This window comes from Leucopleurus acutus (genome assembly GCF_964270905.1).
Source record: "Leucopleurus acutus genome assembly, chromosome: 9".
Classification (NCBI taxonomy): Eukaryota; Metazoa; Chordata; class Mammalia; order Artiodactyla; family Delphinidae; genus Leucopleurus; species Leucopleurus acutus.
The window spans coordinates 12,516,438-12,541,792 of NC_139144.1; the positions used below are offsets into that span (position 1 = coordinate 12,516,438).

The 25,355-nt window shown below is 48.5% G+C and overlaps 1 protein-coding gene across 2 annotated transcripts in view; it reads right to left on the reverse strand.

Moving 5' to 3' along the window:
- The window catches only part of OGDH (oxoglutarate dehydrogenase), a 76,776-nt gene continuing 51,421 nt past the window's right edge, over positions 1–25,355 (reverse strand). For both annotated transcript variants that reach the window (XM_082845986.1, XM_082845987.1), the window contains exons 10-23: positions 23,291–23,419; positions 14,834–15,013; positions 14,341–14,493; positions 13,541–13,643; positions 13,238–13,366; positions 12,739–12,889; positions 12,371–12,498; positions 12,024–12,202; positions 11,479–11,550; positions 10,764–10,892; positions 10,108–10,180; positions 1,513–1,676; positions 1,160–1,314; positions 1–1,062 (exon numbers count right to left, since the gene is read on the reverse strand). In XM_082845986.1, coding sequence (XP_082702112.1) covers positions 942–1,062; positions 1,160–1,314; positions 1,513–1,676; positions 10,108–10,180; positions 10,764–10,892; positions 11,479–11,550; positions 12,024–12,202; positions 12,371–12,498; positions 12,739–12,889; positions 13,238–13,366; positions 13,541–13,643; positions 14,341–14,493; positions 14,834–15,013; positions 23,291–23,419 — 1,866 coding nt within the window. In that variant the 3' untranslated portion in view covers positions 1–941. The remainder of the gene's footprint in view (positions 1,063–1,159; positions 1,315–1,512; positions 1,677–10,107; positions 10,181–10,763; positions 10,893–11,478; positions 11,551–12,023; positions 12,203–12,370; positions 12,499–12,738; positions 12,890–13,237; positions 13,367–13,540; positions 13,644–14,340; positions 14,494–14,833; positions 15,014–23,290; positions 23,420–25,355) is intronic.

Genomic DNA, 25,355 nt, shown 5'->3' on the forward strand with positions numbered 1-25,355 from the left:
TAACTTAGTTTATGGGTCAAGCCAAATGCAATGCAAAGTTGTTTTCGTTATTTTTTTTTTTTAACCAAAATAAATAAATCAGATCTGTCCCTGTGACAGGTCAGGGGAGCTGGCCCCCGGCCTAGTGCTGCCCCTCACTCCTGGCCCTCCTCTCCCCTTCGGACCAGCTTTGGCACAGCAGAGAGAAGGATGCTTCGGAGTCTCCATCGTGTAGAAGGAAAGAGGAAAGGAGGTGGAACTGGAGGTTAAGGGAGGGCAGGACCCAGATGAGCAGCCTGCGCCTGCGCCCGAGAGCCCCAAGTGGCGCTTCCCGCCACGCACACCCCACAGGCCCGGGTGCCACCCAGCTCTAGGCGGGTGGAGTGTGCACGGCCCGGGACCCTCTCGAGGGGAGGAAGTGGACGCTGAGGAGAGCAGACCCGCCCTCTCTGTGCAGGTCAGTCTTGGGCCGTCTCCCACCAGCCAGCCCGCGGCAGTGCCCTCTGCTCACTGCGCGGCGAGGGTCCCGACAGAGCCCTCCCACCCCACAGAGCCTCTGACCGTGGTGGCTCCTCTGAGGGGTCTGGGCTCAGCCTGAGGAGAGGAAGCCACCCTGCTGGGTGACAGGGACCGCCAGCACAAGGGTGTGCCACATGAGGCGGGCCCTGGGGGTGATCCGGGGGTGAGGGCAGATGTGACCCTCCCAGGACTCCTGCGGGGGCTGCCTCTCCTCCCCCCGATCTCCACTGCCTCCATGAAGGCTGCTCAGCTGGACAGAAGTCACAGAGCCTGGGGAGCACCTGGCCTGGGGGCAGCCGAGCACGTGGGGGAGCGGCTTAATTCCTAAGTGAGCGAGGAGGGGGTGTGTGTGGTGCAGGGACGGGCAGAGGCGCGGGCAGCGCGGAGCACTATTCTGTAGTGGAGAAGCAAGGGGCGGTCGTGAGGCGGAGCCCAGGCAGCATCTACGAGAACTTCTTGAAGGCGTCCAGGTCGAAGGCCGTGTCCAGGAGGCGTTGCAGCTCCGTGAGGTGGGTCTTCTTGTTGCCGGTGGCTGGAGCCGCTGCTGGGTCCCGGCCGGCGTACCTGAGGGGAGCGACAGTGCGCGGTGATGGTGAAGGCCCCCGAGGGGCCCGGGCCCCCTTGCCCTCCCCGGGCCCCAGCCGACTGCCCGCGACCTTACCACACAGGCTTGGCGCGGTTGATGGTGGTCCGCAGCCTGGGCTTCACGTAGTCGTAGTAGCCTTGGTTCTTGTGCTCCTCCTGGCACCAGGCCAGCTCGGCGCTGGGGTACTTCTGCACCTCCTGCAGCAGGAGGTCGAAGGGGAAGGGCGAAAGCTGGGGAGAGAGAGAGGAGCTCCTGTCAGGAGAAGGTGCTCAGAGTACTGGGCGAGGCTGGTGTCCTAGAGGGGCTGGCGTCCCAGGTGAGGAGCTCAGTGACCCCTGAAGGATGTTCTGGCAACTCTGGGAAAGCTCTGGGGTCCAGACACCCAGAGGAGGAACGCCAGGACCGGCCTGGGCACCACCTGCCCTCACCTGCTCAATCCTCGTGATGGCCACTTGCTCTGCCATATCCCGTGCTTTGCGCTCTCGGGTAAGATCATAGTACACTTTGCCGGTACAGAAGAGAAGTCTCTTGACGTTTTCTGGGTTTTGGGCTGCAGGGCCGTCTTCTGGGATCACCCGCTGGAAGTGGGTACCTACAAGAGAATCCCCACAGCTGGGGGTCTGCTCAGGACTTGGCTGAGGGTGTCCAGGGCCCTCCCTCCACGAGGTGGGGCTGTGCCACAACTGACACCAGAACATTTAGTTTCTGAGGGTTAGGGCTCTCCCCCACTCGCCAGCCTGTGATGCCCTTGCATTAATCCACACTGAGAGAGCCTAACCGGCACAGTAGGCAAGGCCAGCCTTGAGGAGCAAGGGACATCAGTTCATTCTTCAGAACGACCTACCTCAGACTTCAGGGACAACTAGGTCTAGAAGACCATCCCATGACCACTCTGCTCAGACTCCTCATGAGTTTACAAATACTAAAATTTGCCACAATGGAAACTAGAGCAAATACTCAGATGCTCACGGCCGGGACCATTCCCCTGCGAACAAGGCCGACTTCAGGAAGCTGCATTCAAAATGAGGGGTTCCCTTAATGACACATAAGCAACACACAACATGCTCACATTCACGTCCACACGCAAATGCTAGGATTAGAAGGACACTACCTTCACATGAGAAAGGCCAGATATGAGAGACCCACCGCGAACATCATACTCAATGGTGAAAGACTGAAAGCATTTTCCTAAGACACAAACAAGGCAAGGATGTCCGTTCTCACCACTTCTATTCAGCATAGCACTGGAATTTCTAGCCAGAGCAATTAGGGGGGGAAAAAAAAAAAAGAACTAAGAAGTATCTAAATTGGAAAGGAACAAATAAAATTATCTGTTTGTTTTACATGTAGAAAACCCTAAAGATTCCACATACAAAAAAACCCTGTTAGAACTAATAAATGAATTCAGCAAAGTTACAGGATAGAAAATCAACACTCAGAATTCAGTTGTATTTCTATGAACAATCCAAAAGTTAAGAAAAAAAAATCCCGTTCAAAACAGCATCAAATAAATAAAATTACTTAGGAATAAACTTAACCAAGAAAATGAAAGACTTGTACACTGAAAACTATAGAACATTACTGAGAGAAATTAAAGAAGACACCAATAAATGGAAAGTCATCCATGTTCATGGATCGGGAGACTTAATATTGCCATGATGTTAATATTATCAAAGCAATCTACAGATTCAATGCAATCCTTATCAAAATCCCAATGACAGGGACTTCCCTGGTGGTGCAGTGGTTAAGAATCCGCCTGCCAATGCAGGGGACGTGGGTTCGAGCCCTGGTCTGGAAAGATCCCACATGCTGTGGAGCAACTAAGCCCATGAGCCACAACTACTGAGCCTGCGCTCTAGAGCCCGAGAGCCACAACTACTGAGACCGCGTGCTGCAACTACGGAAGCCCATGCTCTTAGAGCCCGTGCTCCGCAACAAGAGAAGCCACCGCAATGAGAAGCCCGCTCAGCACGACGAAGAGTAGCCCCCACTCGCCGCAATTAGAGAAAGCCCGTGTGCAGCAACAAAGACCCAACAGAGCCTAAATAAATAATACGTCTTAAAAAAAAATCTCTATGACATTTTTTCAGAAATAGAAAAGTCCACCTTAAAATTCATGGAATCCCAAAGGACCCTGAATAGCCAAAACTATCTTGAAAAAAGAAAAACAAAGCTGGAGGACTCATGCTTCCTGATTTCAAAACTTACTACAAAGCTACAAGATCAAAGTGGTACTGGCATAAAAACATATATAGACCAATGGAAGACAACAGAGGGACCAGAAATGAACCTTCACGTATATGGTCAAATGATTTTGACAAGGGAACCAAGACTATTCAATGGGGAAAGGAGAGTCTCTTCAACAAATGGTGCTGGGAAAACTGGATATCCACATGCAAATGAAGCTGTACCCTTACACCATACAGACACACTAACTCAAAATGGATTAAAGACTAAACACAAGACTGAAATTATAAAACTTAGAAGAAAACATGCGGAGATTGGTTCAAGATGGAAGAGTAGAAGGAAGTGCGCTCACTCCCTCTTGTGAGAGCACCAGAATCACAACTAACTGCTGAACAATCATCAACAGGAAGACACTGGAACTCACCAAAAAAGATAGCCCATATCCAAGGACAAAGGAGAAGCCGCAAAGAGATGGCAGGAGGGGCGCAATCACAATAAAATCAAATCCCACAACCGCTGGGTAGGTGACTCACAAACTGGAGAACAATTATACCACAGAAGTCCATCCACTGGAGTGAAGGTTCTGAGACCCACATCAGGCTTCCCAACCTGGGGGTCCGGCAACGGGAGGAGGAATTCCTAGAGAATCAGACTTTGAAGGCTAGTGGGATTTGACTGCAGGACTTCGACAGGACTGGGGGAAACAGAGACTCCACTCTTGGAGGGCACACACAAAAAGTAGTGTGTGCATCAGGACCCAGGGGAAGGAGCAGTGACCCCTAGGAGACTGAACCAGACCTACCTGCTACTGTTGGAGGGTCTCCTGCAGAGGCAGGGTGTGGCTGTGGCTCACCGTGAGGACAAAAAAACTGGCAGAAGTTCTGGGAAGTACTCCTTGGCGCCATTAGCCCCACCAAAGGGCCAGTAGGCTCCAGTGCTGGATCACCTCAGGCCAAACAACCAACAGGGAGGGAACCCAGCCTCACCCATCAGCAGACAAGTGGATTAAAGTTTCACTGAGTCTTCCCACCAGAGCAACACCCAACTCTACCCACCACCAGTCCCTCCCATCAGGAAACTTGCACAAGCCTCTTAAGTAGCCTCATCCACCAGAGGGCAGACAGCAGAAGCAAAAAGAACTACAATCCTGCAGCCTGCAGAATGAAAACCACAATCACAGAAAGACAGACAAAATGAAAAGGCAGAGGACTTTGTACCAGAGGAAGGAACAAGATAAAATCCAAGAGAAACAAATAAATGAACTGGAGATAGGCAACCTTGCAGAAAAAGAATTCAGAATAATGATAGTGAAGATGATCCAGGACCTCGGAAAAAGAATGGAGGCAAAGATTGAGAAGATACAAGAACTGTTTTAACAAAGACCTAGAAGAATTAAAGAACAAAAAGAGATGAACAATACAATAACTGAAATGAAAAATACACTAGAAGGAATCAATAGCAGAATAACTGAGGCAGAAGAATGGATAAGTGACCTGGAAGACAGAATGGTGGAATTCACTGCCGTGGAACAGAATAAAGAAAAAAGAATGAAAAGAAATGAAGACAGCCTAAGAGACCTCTGGGACATCATTAAACACAACAACATTCACATTATAGGGGTCCCAGAAGGAGAAGAGAGACAGAAAGGACCCGAGAAAATATTTGAAGAGATTATAGTCAAAAACTTCCCTAACATGGGAATGGAAATAGCCACCCAAGTCCAAGAAGCACAGAGAGGCCCAGGCAGGATAAACCCAAGGAGAAACACGACGAGACACATAGTAATCAAACTGACAAAAATTAAACACAAAGAAAAATTATTGAAAGCAACAAGGGAAAACGACAAGAAACATACAAGGGAACTCCCATAAGGTTAACAGCTGATTTCTCAGCAGACACTCTACAAGCCAGAAGGGAGTGGCATGATATATTTAAAGTGATGAAGGGGAAGAACTTACAACCAAGATTACTCTACCCGGCAAGGATCTCATTCAGATTCGATGGAGAAATCAAAAGCTTTACAGACAAGCAAAAGCTGTGAGAATTCAGCACCAACAAACCATCTCTACAACAAATGCTAAAGGAACTTCTCTAAGTGGGAAACACAGGACAAGAAAAGGACCTACAAAAATAAACCCATAACAAGAAAATGGTAATAGGAACATACATATCGATAATTACCTTACACATGAATGGATTAAATACTCCAACCAAAAGACACAGGCTTTTAGACATATGCTGTGTAAAAGAGACCCACTTCAGACCTAGGGACACATACAGACTGAAAGTGAGGGGATGGAAAAGATATTCCATGCAAAGGTAAATCAAAGAAAGCCAGAGTAGCACTACTCATATCAGATAAAATAGACTTTAAAATAAAGAATGTTACAAGAGACAAGGAAGGACACTACATAATGATCAAGGGATCAATCCAAGAAGAAGATACAACAATTATAAATATATATGCACCCAACATAGGAGCACCTCAATACATAAGGCAACTGCTAACAGCTATAAAAGAGGAAATAGACAGTAAACAATAATAGTGGGGGACTTTAACACCTCAGTTACGCCAATGGAAAGATCATGCAGACAGAAAATTAATAAGGAAACACAAGCTTTAAATGACACAGTAGACCAGATAGACTTAATTGATATTTATAGGACATTCCATCCAAAAACAGCAGATTACACTTTCTTCTCAAGTGCACATGGAACATTCTCCAGGACAGATCACATCTTGGGTCACAAATCAAGCCTCAGTAAATTTAGGAAAACTGAAATCATATCAAGCATCTTTTCCAGCCACAATGCTATGAGGTCAGAAATCAATTACAGGGAAAAAAATGTAAAAAACACAAACACATGGAGGCTAAACAATACATTATTAAATAACCAAGAGATCACTGAAGAAATCAAAGAGGAAATCAAAAAATACCTAGAGACAAATTACAATGAAAACATGATGATCCAAAACCTATGGGATGCAGCAAAAGCAGTTCTGAGAGGAACGTTTATAGCTATACAAGCCTACCTCAAGAAACAAGAAAAACCTCAAATAAACAATCTAACCTTACACCTAAAGGAACTAGAGAAAGAAGAACAAACAAAACCCAAAGTTAGTAGAAGGAAAGAAATCATAAAGATCAGAGCAGAAATAAATGAAATAGAAACAAAGAAAACAACAGCAAAGATCGATAAAACTAAAAGCTGGTTCTTTGAGAAGATAAACAAAATTGATAAACCATTAGCCAGACTCATCAAGAAAAAGAGGGGGAGGACTCAAATCAATAAAATTAGAAATGAAAAAGGAGAAGTTACAACGGACACCGCAGAAATACAAAGCATCCTAAGAGACTACTACAAGCAATTCTATGCCAATAAAATGGACAACCTGGAAGAAATGGACAAACTCTTAGAAAGGTATACCCTTCCAAGACTGAACCAGGAAGAAACAGAAAATATGAACAGACCAATCACAAGTAATGAAATTGAAACCTTGATTGAAAATCTTCCAACAAACAAAAGTCCAGGACCAGATGGCTTCACAGGTGAATTCTATCAAACACTTAGAGTAGAGCTAACACCCATCCTTCTCAAACTCTTCCAAAAAATCGCAGAGGAAGGAACACTCCCAAACTCATTCTGTGAGGCCACCATCACCCTGATACCAAAACGAGACAAACATACTACAAAAAAAGAAAATTTCAGACCAATATCACTGATGAATATAGATGCAAAAATCCTCAACAAAATACTAGCAAACAGAATCCACCAACACATTAAAAGGATCATATACCATGATCAAGTGGGATTTACCCCAGGGATGCAAGGATTCTTCAGTATACGCAAATCAATCAATGTGATACACCATGTTAACAAATTGAAGAATAAAAACTATATGATCATCTCAACAGATGCAGAAAAAAGCTTTTGACAAAATTCAACACCCACTTATGATAAAAACTCTCCAGAAAGTGGGCATAGAAGGAACCTACCTCAACATAATAAAGACCATATACGACAAACCCACAGCTAACATCATTCTCAATGGTGAAAAACTGAAAGCATTTCCTCTAAGATCAGGAACAAGACAAGGTTGCCCACTCTCGCCACTACTATTCAACCTGGTTTTGGAAGTCCTAGCCACGGCAATCAGAGAAAAAAGAGAAATAAAAGGAATACAAATTGGAAAAGAAGAAGTAAAATTGTCACTGTTTGCAGATGATATGATACTATACATAGAGAATCCTAAAGATGCCACCAGAAAACTACTAGAGTTAATCAATGAATTTGGTAAAGTTGCAGGATACAAAATTAATGCACAGATATCTCTTGCATTCCTATACACTAATGATGAAAGATCAGAAAGAGACATTAAGGAAACAATCCCATTCACCATTGCAACAAAAAGAATAAAATACCTAGGAATAAACCTACCTAAGGAGGCAAAAGACCTGTACTCAGAAACCTATAAGACACTGATGAAAGAAATCAAAGAGGACACAAAAAGATGGAGAGATATACCATGTTCTTGGATTGGAAGAATCAATATTGTGAAAATGTCCATACTACCCAAAGCAATCTACAGATTCAATGCAATCCCTACCAAATTACCAACGGCATGTTTTACAGAACTAGAAAACATGTGGCAAAAGCTTCATGACATTGGGACTTCCCTGGTGGCACAGCGGTTAAGAATCCGCCTGCCAATGCAGGTGACAGGGGTTCGATCCCTGGTCCGGAAGATCCCACATGTAGCGGACCAACTAAGCCCATGTGCCACAACTACTGAGCCTGCGCTCTAGAGCTCGTGCGCTACAACTATTAAGCCCACGCGCCACAACTACTGAAGCCCATGTACCTAGAGCCTGTGCTCCACAACAAGAGAAGCCACCACAATGAGAAGCCCGCGCACCACAATGAAGAGTAGCTCCCGCTCGCTGCAACTAGAGAAAGCCTGCGCGCAGCAACGAAGACCCAATGCAGCCAAAAATAAATAAATTTATTAAAAAAAAAAGCTTCATGACATTGAATTTGGCAGTGATTTCTTAGATGTGACTCCAAAGGCACAGACAACAACAAAAAGAAGAGAAAAAGTGGACTTCATGAAAATTTAAAAATTTTGTGCATCCAAAGACAACACACAGGGACTTCCCTGGTGGTCCAGTGGTTAAGACTCCGCACTCCCAATGCAAGGGGCACGGGTTTGATCCCTGGTTGGGGAACCAGGATTCCACATGCCGTGTGGTGCAGCAAATAAACAAACACACAAACAGGCCTGGAAAAAAAAAGACTACACACAGATGGAAGAAAATAGTTGCAAGTCACATATCTGATAAGGCATCAATATCCAGTAAACAGAGAGAAATCTTACAACCCAACAACAAAACAAACAACCCAATTAAAAAATGGGCAAGGACTTGATTAAACATTTTTCCAAAGATAACATACAGATGGCCAATAAGCACATGAAAAGACGCTCAACATCATTGATCATTAGGTTAACAAAAATCAAAACTGTGATGAGATACTACTTCATGGTCACTAGGATGGCTATTATGAAACAAAAACAAAAACCAAGAAAACAAAAATAGAAAACACTAGTGTTGGCAAGAATGTAGAGAAACTGGAATCCTCGTGTATTGCTGTGAACCAGTATGGAAAACGGTACGGTATGCCTGAAGAATTACCATATGACCCAGCAATCTGCTTCTTGGTATATACCCAAAGGAATTGAAAGCAGGGTCTTGAAGAGAGATTTGTACACCCATGTTCATAGGTGTACTAATAATTTTAGCCATTATCCCCAATGGCTAAAATGTGGAGGTAACCCAAGTGTCCACTGACAGATGACTAGATAAGCAAAAAGTGGTATAAAAATACAACAGAACATTATTCAGCCTTAGAAACGAAGGAAATTCTGACACCTGCTACAACATGGATGAAACTTGAGGATACTGTGCTGAGTGAAATAAGCCCGTCACATAAAGACACATACTGTATGAGCCCACTCACATGCAGCTCCTAGAGCAGCCAAACCCACAGAGACAGAAAGCAGATGGTGGGTGCCAGGGGCTGGGGAAGGAGTGGTGATGGGGGAGTTCTTCAATGGGTGCAGAGTTTCAGTTTGGGAAGATGAAAAAAGTTCTGGGGATGGACGGGGTTGATGGTTGCACAATGACGTGAATGTGTTTATTAATGCCACTGAACTGTACACTTAAAAATGGCTAAGATGGTAAATTTTATATTATGTATATTTCACCATAATAAAAAAAAAATGGGAAAAAAACCAAAGAAGGGGTTTACCTTGACCGAAGATTAAAGGGGGCTCCATGGCTGGGAGCAAGTGGGCTCCCCTGGCCCTGTAAGCCCGGGGTTGTGTGGGGCCACTGTGTGCTGTCAGCCACCTGATGTCTGCTGTCCGGGGGGAAATCTCAGTGCTGTGGGCCTCACCTCACACCACTGAGCTGCCATGTTACGTGGCAGCCCCTACCCACCGGTGCTTCTCCTCTTTTCCTGGCGGTGAGCTGCCATCAGCCCCCCAGGAGCAGTGCCCAGGCAGCAGCGTGAACTCTAACCTCAGACTCACTTCACTGCCTCTGAAAGAGTCCTGCGGGGGTGCACCCAGGCAGGGGTCACAGACCCCAGTGGGACGCGAGACATGCTGTTTGACCAATTTGCACATGAGCTCTGACATCCAGGCTGTCGTGTTCAGTGGTCTTTACCCAACAACCAAAAACTGTGGCAAGGACCAGAGTGAGACTGACCAGAATAAGCCCCCCACAGAGTAGCAGTGAAGACCCACTCCAAATGCTCACCCCGCTCAAGCCTACCTGGAAGCATCTCGTCAAAGCTGGATCTGGCCTCAGGGTGCCGCAGCAGGGACTTGGGGGTGAAGATGATTAACTGAAACACAGCAGCACAGGCTCAGGTTCTAAGGATTCCAGAAGGAGGGCCAACAGCAAGGGGCTGCCCAGGCCTCGCCTTCAGAACAGGCATCTAATGCTGCCCTCCCAGCTCTACGGTCAGGTCAGCGGGATCCGCAGGGTAGAGGTGAAGAGAAGGAAAACAGAACGATGCGGTTTCCCCTCGTCCCCTCTCCTCCGCCCTGAGACACTGGGCATCCACTCCTCCAGGGTCTGTCCCAGCCTGCTCGGAGCCCTGGGTGCCCCCTACCCTATACCTGGGGAAGACCCCTGAGCCTTTCCTGACGTCCTTGCCTGTGGCCAGGGCTGTCCTGTCCCATGGGCCTGCCTGGCCCTGCACTGTGGCCGGCAGCAGCAGGGGGCATTCTCCCCTTGGACCCTTCACTCACACTCCTACTCACCCTTCCACACCTCACCAAGGAGACTGCTTCCTGGGGGCTCAGCCCTCCTCCAAGCTCAACGCACCATCTACGACCACCCGCCCACAAGTCCATCCTCCCATTGGGCTGGGGCCCTGGAGTTCTCAGGCCAGGCCTCTCTGAGCTGGGACACCCCCAACTGACCGGCTTCCGGAAGGGCAGGAGAATCTGGCGACGCAGCACATGGAAGAAGTTGCCAGGGGTGGAGCAGTTGACGACAACCCAGTTGCAATCGTACAGCTGATTTATGTCGAAGTTGGCTTCCTTAAGGTCCTGGAGCAAGGAGGGAAAGGGCCAGAGGCCAGGCGGCACTGAGCACCCCGTCGCAGGGGGCATCAAGGCAGAGGGCCTCACGGCCGCAGCCTTAGGGTGCCACAGCTCCTCCAGAGATGCACACACAGGGGGCACTGACGAGAGCTCAGCCAGCCAGCCCCACGCTCTGAATGGGATTCTCAGTCCCATGTAATCCCTATTTCTCTGAAAACTACTGCCTGGTCTGGGACAGATACAGGTTCTACCTAAAACCAATTCTGATGTTCCTTAGAAACAGAACCCTCCAAATTTCCTTTTAGCTCTTAAAATTTCACTAGAATCACCCCAGAGTTCTTTCCTCTAAACTGTTTGCCTGAATCAAAATACAGGCAGTATCACTCCTAGAAGCTTCTGCTGTAGCTTTCAGCGCCTCTGCTTTCTACAGCAGCAGGGACGACAGGAGGCAGCCTGGCACTGTCTTCTGTGCTCTAAGAAGGCCTCTCACTTTGTGGAGACCAGCAGGCTCGGGGCCCACCTGCGACTCCCGAGAGGCACAGAGCAGTCGTGCCTTCAGAGTTGCCCACAGACGCCCAGGTGTGCCACTCACCGGCAGGACGTCTGGGTCGTCATTGCACATCTGCAGGAACCGCTCCGGCCTGGCAGAGGAATGTTCCGGACCCTGGAATCAGACACACAAGTTACAGATCAGGAGCTTCCCCCATGCTGACCGTTGCATTCAGTACATCTCTTCCTTAACCAACTTGCTCATTTTGGTCTGAAAAACACCAAACTGTCTCTTTATTGCTGGCAGTTTAATTCCTTCTCCTCCTGCACATGGAGCATGGAGGGGGCGTTTCCACATCAGGACAGGGCCCAGCACTCCTGGTTCCTCCTGGTTTCCAAACCCGGTTCTTAAGCAAGCCCCCCACAGGGCCTGGCGGAGGAGGAGGGAAGAGAAGAGGGAACACCGGAGCCTGGGAGGTCCCCGTCCGCACTGCCACTTCTCATCAGTAACGGAGCAGGACCTGCCTCTTGCCTTCCAAGGGAGGTGGGGAACACCAGCAGAGCCTGTACGGTGCCAATTTCGGGGTCAGGGTCCTAGGCAGGCCCTTCCCACGTTCTAGGTCTGCCGGGAAGGGGCGGGGGCCTCACCATGCCCTCCATGCCGTGGGGCAGCAGCAGCACGATGCCGTTCTGCCGCACCCACTTGGCTTGTCCCGGGCAGATGAACTGGTCGATGATGCACTGGGCCGTGTTGTGGAAGTCACCAAACTGGGCCTCCCAGAGGACCAGGGCGTTAGGACTGGCCATGGCAAAACCCAGCTCAAAGCCTGCAGGGCAGGAGGGAGGGAGAAGACCGGACAGGAGTCAGCTGGTGGGCGGGAAGGGGGCTGCAGGGAGGAGGGGAGAGTGGGGCGGAGGGGAGGAGGGGCAAGGGGTGGCAGGGGAAGCAGCGGGGAGGCGGCAGGGAGGAGGGCCTCGCAGGCTGGGGTGCTCACCCAGGACCCCGTACTCGGACAGCGAGCTGTTGCACACGGTGTAGGGGGCCTGGTTGGGCCAGAGGTGGTTCATGGGGATGCAGGTTCTCTTGTCCACATTCTGGTCGTGCAGCACGTGGTGGCGATGGCTGAGGGAGAACAGCACAGATTAGCGGCAGAAGCCAGCCCCGTGCACCGCCGGGGGAGCACAAAGCCCCGTTCTTAACAGAAGCGTCTCATCAGAGCCGGGAAAGGGTGCTTCTGGGTCTGAGCAATGGGATCTGATGATTTTCTCCTGGCAGGGATTTTCTTCTGGGAGAGGAACTCCAGAGCCCTTCCTTTCCATCTCCCATGCTTTGAAGGGCCCACAAGAGCACCGGGACCATTACCTGAAAGTGCCCCGTTCCACGTCCTGGCCGCTCAGCCGGATGTGGATGCCCTCCTTCAGGAGGGAGCCGAAAGCCATGTACTCCGCCAGAGCCCAGTCCACCGTCCTGTTCTTCACCAGCTCCCCACGGGTCTTCAGGATCCGGCTCAGCCCTGCAGAGACAGGGTGCTCACCAGCCGCCCGGCACCCCCTCTCGGGACAAGAGCTGAGCTTCCTTTGGCCCCAGCTTTTGGGAGTCCTGACTCACCGGGAGAGTGGGGAAGGGAGCTGAGTGGAGACCAGGCCAGAGCGGCCGTGACATCCCATCCCTTCCTCCACTGCTCCGCCGGCTGAGGACCTCGCCGGGGCAGGGGTGAGGTGAGGCGAGGGCTTCCCTCATCCAGCCACCCCGGCCTTGAACGAAGCAGGGACCTAAGGTGGGCGAGGACTGGTCTCATGCTGGGACACAGTTGGCACTGGACTCGGCCCAACACTTCCAAAGGTCCGGGTGGCGCCCTTACCTCCGTGAATGGTGAAGTTCTCCACAGGCACGGAGCTGGCCACGTTCCCAATGTGCGCGAGAATATCCTCCGTCAGGCCCGTGGAGGGGCAGGTCATGCTCCTGGGCTGCCCGTCCAGCGTGAAGAAGCCTAGCAGAGAAGGGGCAAGCTGACGCACAGGTGCCACTCCTCAAGGAGCCGTGGACACGCGAGATGCTGTGCAGCGGTGGCCAGGACCGAGAGCCGAAGTCAGGGGTCCGAGTCTAGGGCCCACAGGGTGTTGTGGAGCGGGGAGGGGGCTCACTGGTGGCGTTCCTCACTCACCAGGCCAGGGGGAGTCCAGCCAGTGCTTGATGTGCAAGATCTTCTCGTCCTTGGACCTGGTGAAGGCCTCCTCACAGATCTTGTCATACTTGGAGATCTCCTCCTGGAGGGTCGGGCCCGACACAGCCGTCAGGGCCGCTCTGCACAGGGCACGCCAGCCACACGGCCAGTGCGCGCCTGCACCTCCTGAGTGCAGAGTCCCTCAGACTCCACTGGCCTCCAGGCCTTCTCCTCCCAACACGCATCACCCCTGAGGTCTGTGGGAAGCTTCTGTTTTATTGTTTTCATTCCCGTAGCTGCTTCTCCACAGTTGCTGGCTGCAGATCCTGCTCTAAGTTGGAGCCCTGTCCCCGCCCACCCTCTCACCATATTCTTTCGGATGAGTTCTCATGGCTCCGAGCACAGCCCCTGAATACGCAGCCCTGCTCCATTTCTCCATCACCCTGCACGGGCCTTCGCACTCATAACCAGCCAGAACTGACCAGGTCACAGCAGGCCCTTTACGAGCTGGATCCCTCATCAGCCTCTCGCCCTCTCACCCCTGTGCACTGGACTCTGTAAGCCAAGGAGGCCACTGCCTTGTGCCAAAGTGCTCTCAGGTCCCACCTCCCTCACCCAACTCCTCAGTAGCCTGGACTCTCCAAGAAGTTATGCACCGAAATGCTATAGTTGTAAATATTTCACGTGTTCTCACTTGGATCCTAATTACTCTGCGAAAGCGAGCATTTGCCCTGTGGTGGGCCTTCTCTATCCCTCCCTGGCTCTGGAAAGGCCCACTGGGACCAGAGCCGGGGACGCACCTCATACTCAGGCTGGTTGACCACGCCCTGCGACACCAGCACCTCGGCATACTTCTGCAGCACGGGCTTCTGCTTGCGGATCTGCTTGTACATGAGCGGCTGTGTGAACATGGGCTCGTCCATCTCGTTGTGGCCATTGCGTCGGTAACACACCTGAACACAGCCAGGAGACGCCAGCATCACGGACCATGTTGGCTGGGACCCAGGACCCACGAGGACCTGCCCCCATTTCTCCTATGTGACACCTCAGTTTACCTCTTCTAGAATTAGGGTCCTGTCTCTCACTCCTTCACTCGCTAGAATTGCTTTGACTGTCACATGAGATGAAACGAGAGTGACCTGGGGCTATCTCGGGACAGGATTCCAACTACCTTCTTCCCCAGGTCAGGTCACCCAGGCAGAAGATGCAGGAGCCCTCAGGAGGGGCAGTGAGGTGCCCTGGCTCTAGGGAGCCCTGACCCCTCTCTTCAGGACACGGGCTAAGGTCACTCACCAGGTCCACCACCACGTCCTTGTGGAAGGTGCTCCTCCACTCGGCTGCCACCTTGCACACGTACATGACTGCCTCCGGGTCATCCGCATTCACGTGGAAAATGGGGGCATTCACGACTCGGGCCACATCGGTGGGGTAGGGTGAGGAGCGGGCCATGCGTGGGTCGGTGGTGAAGCCGATCTGCAAGAGACAGGCAGCTTGGCCAGGGGGCTTGGGCATGCTGCTGAGCATGGGTGGGGCAGAGGTGGGGCAGGGCAGAGCAGGCCCACCCTCCAGGCCAATGGCAGGGTGGAACCAGGACAGGGGGTGGAGCCGAGGGCAGGGCAGGATAAGAGGGCAGGAGCAGGAATGTATGTGTCTGAGGGTGAGGGCGGGGCTCACGGCAGGCAGGGTGGAGCCTGAAGGCCACTTGCTGGAGGCCACTTGGCTGCCCTTGGCCTACTCTAAGACAGTTCCCAAAGGCTATTTTTTTTTTAATTGTTTTTTTTTTCCTATTCTGGTAACAAAATTCATACATGTTCAACAGAGTTTGGAAGACAGTTTAATGAAAAATTAAACAAAGTCACTATATTCTACCAGGTTCAGTGTAAATATTTTGATGTTTTCCTTTCCAGATGATTTTCTTTGCATGCATACACATGAAATATAAATATAAAATTTCAGATCCTATCATTTCTGTAGTTTTGCACTTTGGTCACTTAACATTAGCATTTTTTTCTTTGGAAAGAAAATTAAAGGCCTCACCACTTAGATGTACTGAAACTTAATCACATATTCGTAATTTTATAACCTGCATTTAACATTTATTTTCATGGGGACTTCCCTGGTGGTCCAGTGGTAAAGAATCCGCCTTCCAGTGCAGGGGATGTAGGTTCGTTCCCTGGTCGGAGAACTAAGATCCCATGTGCTGCGGGGCAACTAAGCCCGCGAGCCACAACTACTGAGCTCACGCGCCTCAGCGAGAGAGCCTGCGTGCCACAAACTACAGAGCCCACGTGCCACAACTAGAGAGAGAAAACCCACATGCCACAACTAGAGAGGAGCCCGCATGCCACAACGAAGAGCCCACATGCCACAACAAAAGATACCGCATGCCACAGCTAAGACCTGACGCAACCAAAAAAATAAAAAGGAAAATAAAGAAAATACCTAAAATTTATTTTTATGGACTACTTCAAACATATAGAAAGTATGATAATACTATAATGATCACCCATGAACTCACAAGCCAAAATGAACAAATCTTAACAGTTTCAGGACTTTTTATACATTTCTGCTACAGCTGGCCCACACACAGAGAGCACGGCCCTGAAAGTGGAGGACATAGTTTCTACATGTTGCAATATGTATTCCACGTGTCCATAAACAATATATGGTATATTCTTAGGCTTACTGTTCACTAAAATTTTGATATCATTCAGACTTATGGAAAAGTTGAAAGCATACAGAGAACTCCCAAGTCTTTACTCAGATTCACCAACTGTTGCCATTTTGCCCCTTTTCTTATTCATGCTCTTTCCATTACACACGCACGCACACACATACATTTTTCCTAAACCATTTGCAGGTAAGTAGCAGACGTCCCTATTCCCTAAAACATGGACATTTCATTACCAGCCAGAGTGCAGTTCTCGGCCCAAGCAATTTAATATTACAGAATACCGTTATCTGACCCTCAGTAGACACATTCCACCAATTGTCCTAACGATACCCAGTCTTTCTTGCCTCAGTCCCATATCCAATCCAGCACATCACCCTGCATTAGTTGTCACCTCTCTCTAGTCCCCTTTAATCTTGAAGCCTTCTTGCTTTTCTTGGGTTTTCATAGCACTGACATTTTGGAAGAGTATTTCCATGTCTTTTAAACCATAGAGATATACAGTCTATGTACCTTACATATGGTGTCATACTTTATATGCTGTGCAAATCCTTTGCAACTTGCTTTCTGTTCAATATTTATATTCATGGTTCATCCAGGGTGAAACATGTACCTCTACTTCCTGTAGTAGAGCTTAGTGAAATCTAAGTACTGAATAGTATATACCACAGTTCATTTATCCATTCTCCTGTTGTTGGACATTTAGTTGTTTCCAACTTGTGGTTAATACACTGTTACTGTACACATTCTTATGGAGGTTTTCTCCAGCAAGCACTGAGTTTCTCTGCAGTACTCCTAAGAAGGGAAAACTAAGCCACAGGGTCAGAACATTGCACCTAAATACCATCGAGTGCTCTCCAAAGTGGTTGTACCACTCACCCTCCTACTAGCAGCATGAGTAACCTGCATTTACACTCACCATGTTGTGACCGTTTCCCCAGGATATTAAATATTTTAATGATTATATAATACTGCTTCCTACGGCTTTGCCAAAATTTATACAAAGACTCTTTGGTTTTTATAAACATTCTTTTTTTTTTTTTTTTTTGTGGTACGTGGGCCTCTCACTGTTGCGGCCTCTCCCGTTGGAGAGCACAGGCTCCGAACGCGCAGGCTCAGCGGCCATGGCTCACGGACCCAGCTGCTCCACGGCATGTGGGATCCTCCCAGACAAGGGCACGAACCTGTGTCCCCTGCATCGGCAGGCGGACTCTCAACCACTGCGCCACCAGGGAAGCCCTCTTTTTTTTTTTTTTAACTTTTCCCTGAAAAATCTTTTCTTAAAAAAGTAAATTTATTTATTTATTTTTGGCTGCATCGGGTCTTTGTTGCTGTGCATGGGCTTCCTTTAGTTGCGTCGAGCAGGGGCTACTCTTCGTTGCACTGCACGGGCTCTAGGTGCATGGGCTTCAGTAGTTGTGGCCCGTGGGCTCTAGAGCGCAGGCTCAGTAGTTGTGGCGCACGGGCTTAGTTGCTCCGTGGCATGTGGGATCTTCCCTGACCAGGGCTTGAACCCATGTCCCTGCATTGGCAGGCAGATTCTTAACTACTGCGCCACCAGGAAAGCCCGATAAACATTTTTTTTTTAGTAAGTTTTTTTGTTTTTAAAATTTATTTTATTTTTATTTTTGGCCGGTTTGGGTATTCGTTGCTGCGTCCCGGCTTTCTTTAGTTGTGGTGAGTGGGGGCCACTCTTCATTGTGGTGCGTAGGCTTTTTGTTGCGGTGGCTTCTCTTGCTGTGGAGCACAGGCTCTAGGCACACAGGCTTTGGTAGTTGTGGCACACGGGCTCAGTAGTTGTAGCTCGCGGGCTCTAGAGTGCAGGCTCAGCAGTTGTTGCACACAGGCTTAGTTACTCCGCGGCATGTGGGAATCTTCCCGGACCAGGGCTTGAACCCATGTCCCCTGCATTGGCAGGCGGATTCTTAACCACTGCACCACCCGGGAAGCCCCCCCACCCCGCCCATAAACATTCTTATACAAAAGCATTTAGCAACTGATGGCTTCCTTAGAAGAAAAATTCAGAATAGGAAATCCTACGTGTGTCCTTAGAGAAACAAGAGCCTCAGCAAAGCACGTCTTTCCTTTCCTGCTACAGATCTTACTGGCCCCATGTCATGATTGATGTTATCAAAAACAGTAAAAAGATTTAAGAAAACATTAGCAAAACTGTAGTTTTTACAGAAGTCTGAGAATTATTTATTTATTTATGATGAATTGCTTTTACATAAACTCCTTTATTACACTGACTAAAGAAAAGATTAGAAATAGTCACAAACTGATGAGAACATTAAAAAAAGATGTACCAGGGAGAATTCTGATGAGCACTTACAGAGAACCTTGATCAATCCCAGGGTCCATCTGGGTCTGGGTCTCCCCATAGGGAAATGAGGGTAGGGACCAGGTAAGACAGTGATCATAATATGAACATTACAGCTAGAACACCACAGAAAGTGAACTGCTTCGAAGTTTTGAGACCTCAGTCCCCCAGCTGCCCTCCCCAATATCCACCACTGTTACCGACTTCATTTTTTTTATTTTTTAAAAATATTTATTTATTTATTTGGCTGTGCCGGGTCTTAGTTGTGGCATGCGGGATCTAGTTCCCTGACTAGGGATTGAAGCCAGGCCTCCTGCACTGGGAGCTCAGAGTCTTAATCACTGGACCATCAAGGAAGTCCCTGACTTCTTCATCTTTAAACACATATGGTGGGTGTACGCATACCCACCCACTCACACACACACACACAGATGCAGCTATACTCCACGTTCTGCTCTGCACTTCTTTTCCCCACTTAACGTACCTTATAGTTCACTTCAACAGTATATATAGATCCCACTCTCGCAAATGGTTTTATTACACTGCGGTTGCAGTTAACTTACATTAGTGCTTCTTTATGGGCCAGGCACTATTCTGAGCACTTTATGGATATTAATTTATATGTATTAATTCATTTAAGCCTTGTAACACATGGATGGATACATCATAAACTACTTAACCAGCTCCCTACTGATGTAGTGGTAGAAATTCTGGTTTCTAGTCTTGCTGCAGCAGTCATAGCTTCCCCACAATGCCCCTCCATACTATTTACTTATTTCAGTTTTGTACATTTATTTTTTCTTCCAGTTTTATTAAGATATTAATTGTGCAGCAGTGACATATATATTATGTACATATTATATATATATATATATATATATATATATATATATATATATATATATATGTATATATTTTGGGCCACACTGTGTGTCTTGCAGGATCTTAGTTCCCTGACCAGGGATCAAACCCTGGCCCTGGCAGTGAAAGCACCGAGTCCTAACCACTGGACAGCCCGGGAATTCCCCAAGTGATATCTTTAAAGAAGACATTTGGGAGTGAGTGTACTAGTAGGAAAACCCCACAAAGTGGAACTGCTGGGTTTGAGAGCCAGAGGGGACGCGAGAGGCAAATGGTCTATCCTGGTTGGAGCCCTGTTTCCTTCAACCCTGCAGCTCTGTCCCTGGCTGCCCCCATCCACGCCACTACCCCTGCTCCCACATGTGCTGGGTGCTCTGCAGCTTTCAGGGCTACCGCGTCAACCTGCAGATGCAGCTGGGTGGGCCTGAAGGCCCCAGATTTGGCTAACTAAGGCCCTCACCCAACCCGGACTCTGCACCTTCTTCCCTGTCCCGTTTTCAGTGTCTTCCCCACCCTATTAAATTTTATCCGGTGCAAAAAAAAAAAAGGAACAGGGGGCTTCCCTGGCAGCGCAGTGGTTGAGAGTCTGCCTGCCGATGCAGGGGACATGGGACATGGGTTCGTGCCCTGGTCTGGGAAGATCCCACATGCCACAGATGGCTGGGCCCGTGAGCCATGTCTGCTGAGCCTGCGTGTCTGGAGCCTGTGCTCTGCAACGGGAGAGGTCACAACAGTGAGAGGCCTGCATACCGCAAAAAAAAAAAAAAAAAAAAAAAGGAACAGGTCTGATTGTTGGAAGTTCTTTTCATTCAGCTGAAATCTGCTGCTTCCTGGTAACTGCTATGCATTGGTGCTGACTCTGCCCATTATATTCCTTGCTTCGTGAAGCATTCATTTATTTGAAAACAGCTCTTATGCTTCTAGGAGTCTTCCATCTTCTGGGCTACATGGTCATGGCTTCCTTTTAGGGTAATTTTCCAGATACTATGCCATCCTAAGACTCTCTCCTCTGGACACAGTCTCACTTAAGTTCAACCAAAATGCTTGACCTTCTGTCATAAGAAGTTTGACAAACCAAAGGCTTACCTGTACTGTATTTGTGTAATGTGATTCTTTTTTTTTTTTTTTTTTTTGTGGTATGTCGGCCTCTCACTGTCCCCTGCATCGGCAGGCGGACTCTCAACCACTGCGCCACCAGGGAAGCCCATGTAATGTGATTCTTAAATTGAAATACTGTTAAATGTTTATATTGCCAAGATGGAAGGTTTCAAGTCAATGAATAAGAAATAAGAAACTAGAAAGAGAAGACTAAATTAAACCCAAAGCAAGTAGAAGGAAAGAAATTACAAAGAGCAGAAACCAATGAAATAGAAAACAGGAAAACAACAGAGAAAATGCAATGAAACCAAAGCTGTTCCTTTGAAACCAACAACAAATCTATATAACCGAGAAAAAGAGAAAACACACAAATTACCAGTATTAGGAATGAAAGAAGGGATAAAACAACAGACCCTAATAAGAGAACATTGGAAACGTTATGCTCATAAATTTTACAACTTAAATGAAATGAAAAAATTCCATGAAAGACAGAAGTAACCAGAGCTCACTCAAGAAGAAACAGATAACCTGAATAGTCTTGTATTTACTAAAGAAATGGAATTTACACTTAGAAAAAAGTGCTCATAGGGACTTCCACTTCTGGAAGATGGAGGAGATGTACCTTCCCCTCCTTCTCCTGCTAATAAGTACAATTAAAAACCCAAGGCATTATATATATAAGACAAACACTGAAGGCAGACAGAAGCAAGCAGATCAGCCGGGGACCTCCGGTCCCGAGGAACGACTTGTGATCATTCCCAGGGCTATCTTTTTGCCTCATATAGCCCAGATTTAGGGCTAGGGAAGCAGGCAACTCAGAAACGCCAACAGGCATAGCAAAAAGACGTTTCAAGGAAAGTTGACTCTCTCTGTCCAGAAGACCAGGAACAGGCCAACTAGCAGTACAGAAGATTTTTAGACAATCATCACCCTGCTGCAGCCAACCCCACAGAAAACACCGTGGCCACCCCCACTTGCCCCAGCAAAGGCCCGGTGTCCCCAGCAGCCCCCCTAGGCTGCTGGTAATTAGGCAACCACTCCATCCCTGGTATTAGTGGCGGCTACTTGGGAAGCAGTAACAAAGCACCCTTGTCCCACCCTCCGTCCCCTCCCTTCCCTGGGTATCAACAGACCTGGGGTGGGGAACCTGGACCCCTACCCCACCTGGCAGTAACAAGTGTCCCCCAACCCCGACCCGAAATGTCCAGAGGACACCTTCTATAACAGGAGATTTAAATAAGATTCTGAGTTTCATAACATATCCTCAAAATGTCTGGTTTCATAAGAAATCACTTGTTATACCAACAACCAGAAAAATCTTAGCTTGAATGAGAAAAAGCAATCATTAGAAGCCAACACTGAGATGACACAGATTTTAGAATTACCTCACAAAGACCATAAAATTAAAATTCATAAAATTCAAAGCAAACTTCATAAAAATACCTCAATAAAAATTATGAACATTCCTAAAATACATGAAAAAATAGAAACTCAGCAAAGAAACAGAAGATACAAGAAGAACCAAGTGGAAACTTTAGAGTTGAAAAAACAAACAAACAAACAAACCCCCCCGGGGGGGGTGGAAATCAGGGGAAAAAACCCCAAACCTGAATGGAGGCGCTCTATAGCAGAATGGAAGGGAGAAAGGAAAGACTCAGAGAACTTAAAGATGGAACAGAAATTACCCAATCTAAACAAATGGAGAGGGACTTCCCTGGTGGTGCAGTGGTTAAGAATCCGCCTGCCAATGCAAGGACCACAGGTTCGAATCCTGGTCTGGGATGATGCCACATCATCCACGGAGCAACTAAGCCCGTGTGCCACAACTACTGAGCCTGTGCTCTAGAGCCCGCGCACCACAACTACTGAGCCCACATGCCACAACTACTGAAACCCACGTGCCTAAAGCCCGTGCTCCACAACAAGAGCAGCCACTGCAATGAGAAGCCCGCGCACCACAGTGAAGAGCAGTCCCAACTAGAGAAAGCCTACGTGCAGCAATGAAGACACAACGCAGCCAAAAATAAACAAATAAATTAATTTTAAAAAAAGAATAAATAATCAAAAAACTCCCCAAAAAACCGCACCAAAAAAACCCAACCAATCAACCAAGCAAAAAACTCCTGGGATGGAATTCACCTGACTCTGGAGACTACTCATGGAAAAACTTTTTTCTTTAAAAAAAAAAAAATCCCCCTGTGTCTTGGGCTTCCAATCCCTGTGAATGATCTTTGCTGTACTCTTCCAGATTGAAGACCATTCCTGTTAGCATCTCAGCCCCTACCCAAAAAGCAGTAAAGACTCTCTGTGTTTGGTCATCTGTTTAAAACACAGTTCAGAGGTTGTTTTTAGACCTTTCTCTTTCCTTGGCACCTTTTCAATATCTATTTTATGAAACAACCTATAATGAATTATTTCCATTAAAATTAATAGTTTAAGAATATATAATGCCATGAGAAAACACTGTGGTAAATAAGAAGTGGATATAAAACTGTGTATGGAACCCAGTTTCTTAAAAGAGGAAAGCCATCTATATGCTTGTGGATATAGAAGAAAATATTCTGAAATAACACCATGATCTTAAACACTGTAATTAAAATCTCTCCACTTTAAAGAAAGTTTCCTGTTTGTCCAAGTTTATTAATCAGAAAACAACAAATGTATTAAATGATGAAACCATGTCATTCTAAGTAAGGCTGATGTGAGTGTAGAAGCCTCAGGAGAAAGTCTAATTGATGCTGTGGCCTCCACAGCCTTCTCTGCTGCAAAGACCCCAGAGCCTGCCTGGAGCCCAGGTTACCTGGTTGTTGACGACCACGTGGACAGTGCCGTGAGTCGTGTAGGACGGCAGGTCACTCAGGTGGAAGGTCTCGTACACGATGCCCTGGCCGGCAAACGCAGCATCCCCGTGCAGAAGGATGGACATGACCTGCAGACATGCAAAGGAGACCCCAAATGTGACATGGTCCTGACCACCACGTCCACAAGGCACACTGGAGATTCAGTCACAATCCACTTTTCAAAAAATGATGTATTTTGAGATAATTTCGAACTTAGAAAGAAAATGGCAGGAAGGCACAAAGACCCCCAGGCCCCCCCAGCACCCCCTTCCCCCTGAGAATGTGCTCCACGAGGGTGCCCTCCATGTCTGCACACCAGCCACCCTGCCATCGTCTGCTGCAGAGCCAATGCCCACCACCCCTGAACCCACCACGCAGGACCCTCTCATCAGGAAAGCAATGCTGGCCCAGACCCCACGTGGATGTGCTCTTAGGGGCACGCCTCTTTAGCCTCTCGACCTGGAGCAGCCCATTGTGTCTCCCGTCTCCACGTCGCGGACAGGCCTTGGGCTCCGATGGTCCTGTGTGACCAGACTCAGGAACGGTGCATTCCGTACCAGGGGACGCCAGAGCTGGCCTACCCCACGTGGATGAAGTTGACTTGGATCACATGGATAGATAGCTGTTTCTCCCTTTTTTTTTTTTTTTTGGTCACGCTGCGCAGCATGTGGGATCCTAGTTCCTCAACCAGGGATCGAACCTGCACCCCCTGCAGTGGAAGTGCAGAGTCTTAACCACTGGACCGCCAGGAAGTCTGTGTTTCTCCCTTTAAACTCGCCATTTCTCCTCGGTAACGAGAACAGTGAGGAGAACTTCTAGATCCTGCTCCTTACCACACCTCCACCCACCCAGCAGTCTGAGTGGCACCCCTGGGATGCTGCCAGGTGTCACTCCTACCTTCACACGCTGGCATTCCACAAAAGCTTTCTCTTCTCGACTTCTATTTATTTGTATGAATATGTGCTCCCGGATCCCTGTTTTATCCAGCTGGCTGTAACTGACTAGTATCTGTAGTTATTTGGATGCTCACACTGCCCCATACTTGGCGTGGGGGTCCCGTGCCATCTGGACAGGCCCCATGGCTCGTGGGGGCCTCCGTGCTTTCTGGCACAACAGAGATTTCAGCCCCCTGCTGCACTGTTCCTGCCCAGCCCTGGAATCAGACACTTCTCTAAGGAGCCTGGTTCCTTCAGTGGAGGACGGCACTGAAGACTAGTATTTGTGTGCTCATCACCACTAGAAACATCACACTTCTAGGCTCTTTCAGCACAGAGCCAAAAACCAGATGCACAGGTTCACGTACACAGAGATTTCTAAATCTGTACACTGTACAACTATGATGCCTACAATTCCAATCCTTTTTCTGGGCCTTCCTCCTTCCGCATTTATAAATATCTCCTACACCATGAGACACTGTTCCCACTGTCCTCAACACATTACCTGTTTGCTTGGTACAGCCCCACGGCCCTGCCACCCCTGCTCCTTGACGCCCTCTTGCTGTGTTTACTCAGCTCCTGTCACCTCCCTGGTCCGCAGCGCCAGGAAGAGAAGGTCCACGTGCTCTTCAGGGACAAAAATCTAGATTTTTTTTTTTTATCAGAACCCCATGTGTCCTGCCCTGAGGGACACAGGGACGCTGTCTGGGACAGGTGGAAGTGGACACAAGTGTCGGGTCTGCGCAGGGACCTCCTCAGAGGATTGCAGCCTTGCCAGGGCCCAAACGACCGGGGGACACGGTGCCTCTTCCTGCTCGCCAGGACGTGCGTTTCTCTGCAGAGCCTTCTCTGTACAACCTCGGCCTTCTGCCGTCGGGCACCTCAGGGTCAGCCTCCCCTCTCCTCACGCTGTTTCTCTTGATCTTCTGGAGAAGCTGTATTGTGCCCCTTGCTAGGCTGCACTCGGTCCCTTGTGTTCCTCAGCGCAGAGCTGCTTGCTAAAATCACACACCCTGGCGGCCCGATCTGGACCCAGGTAGGAGCGGGCCTCCGTCCGTGGCAGGCCACCCGCGGCACTAGGGAGCTGCTT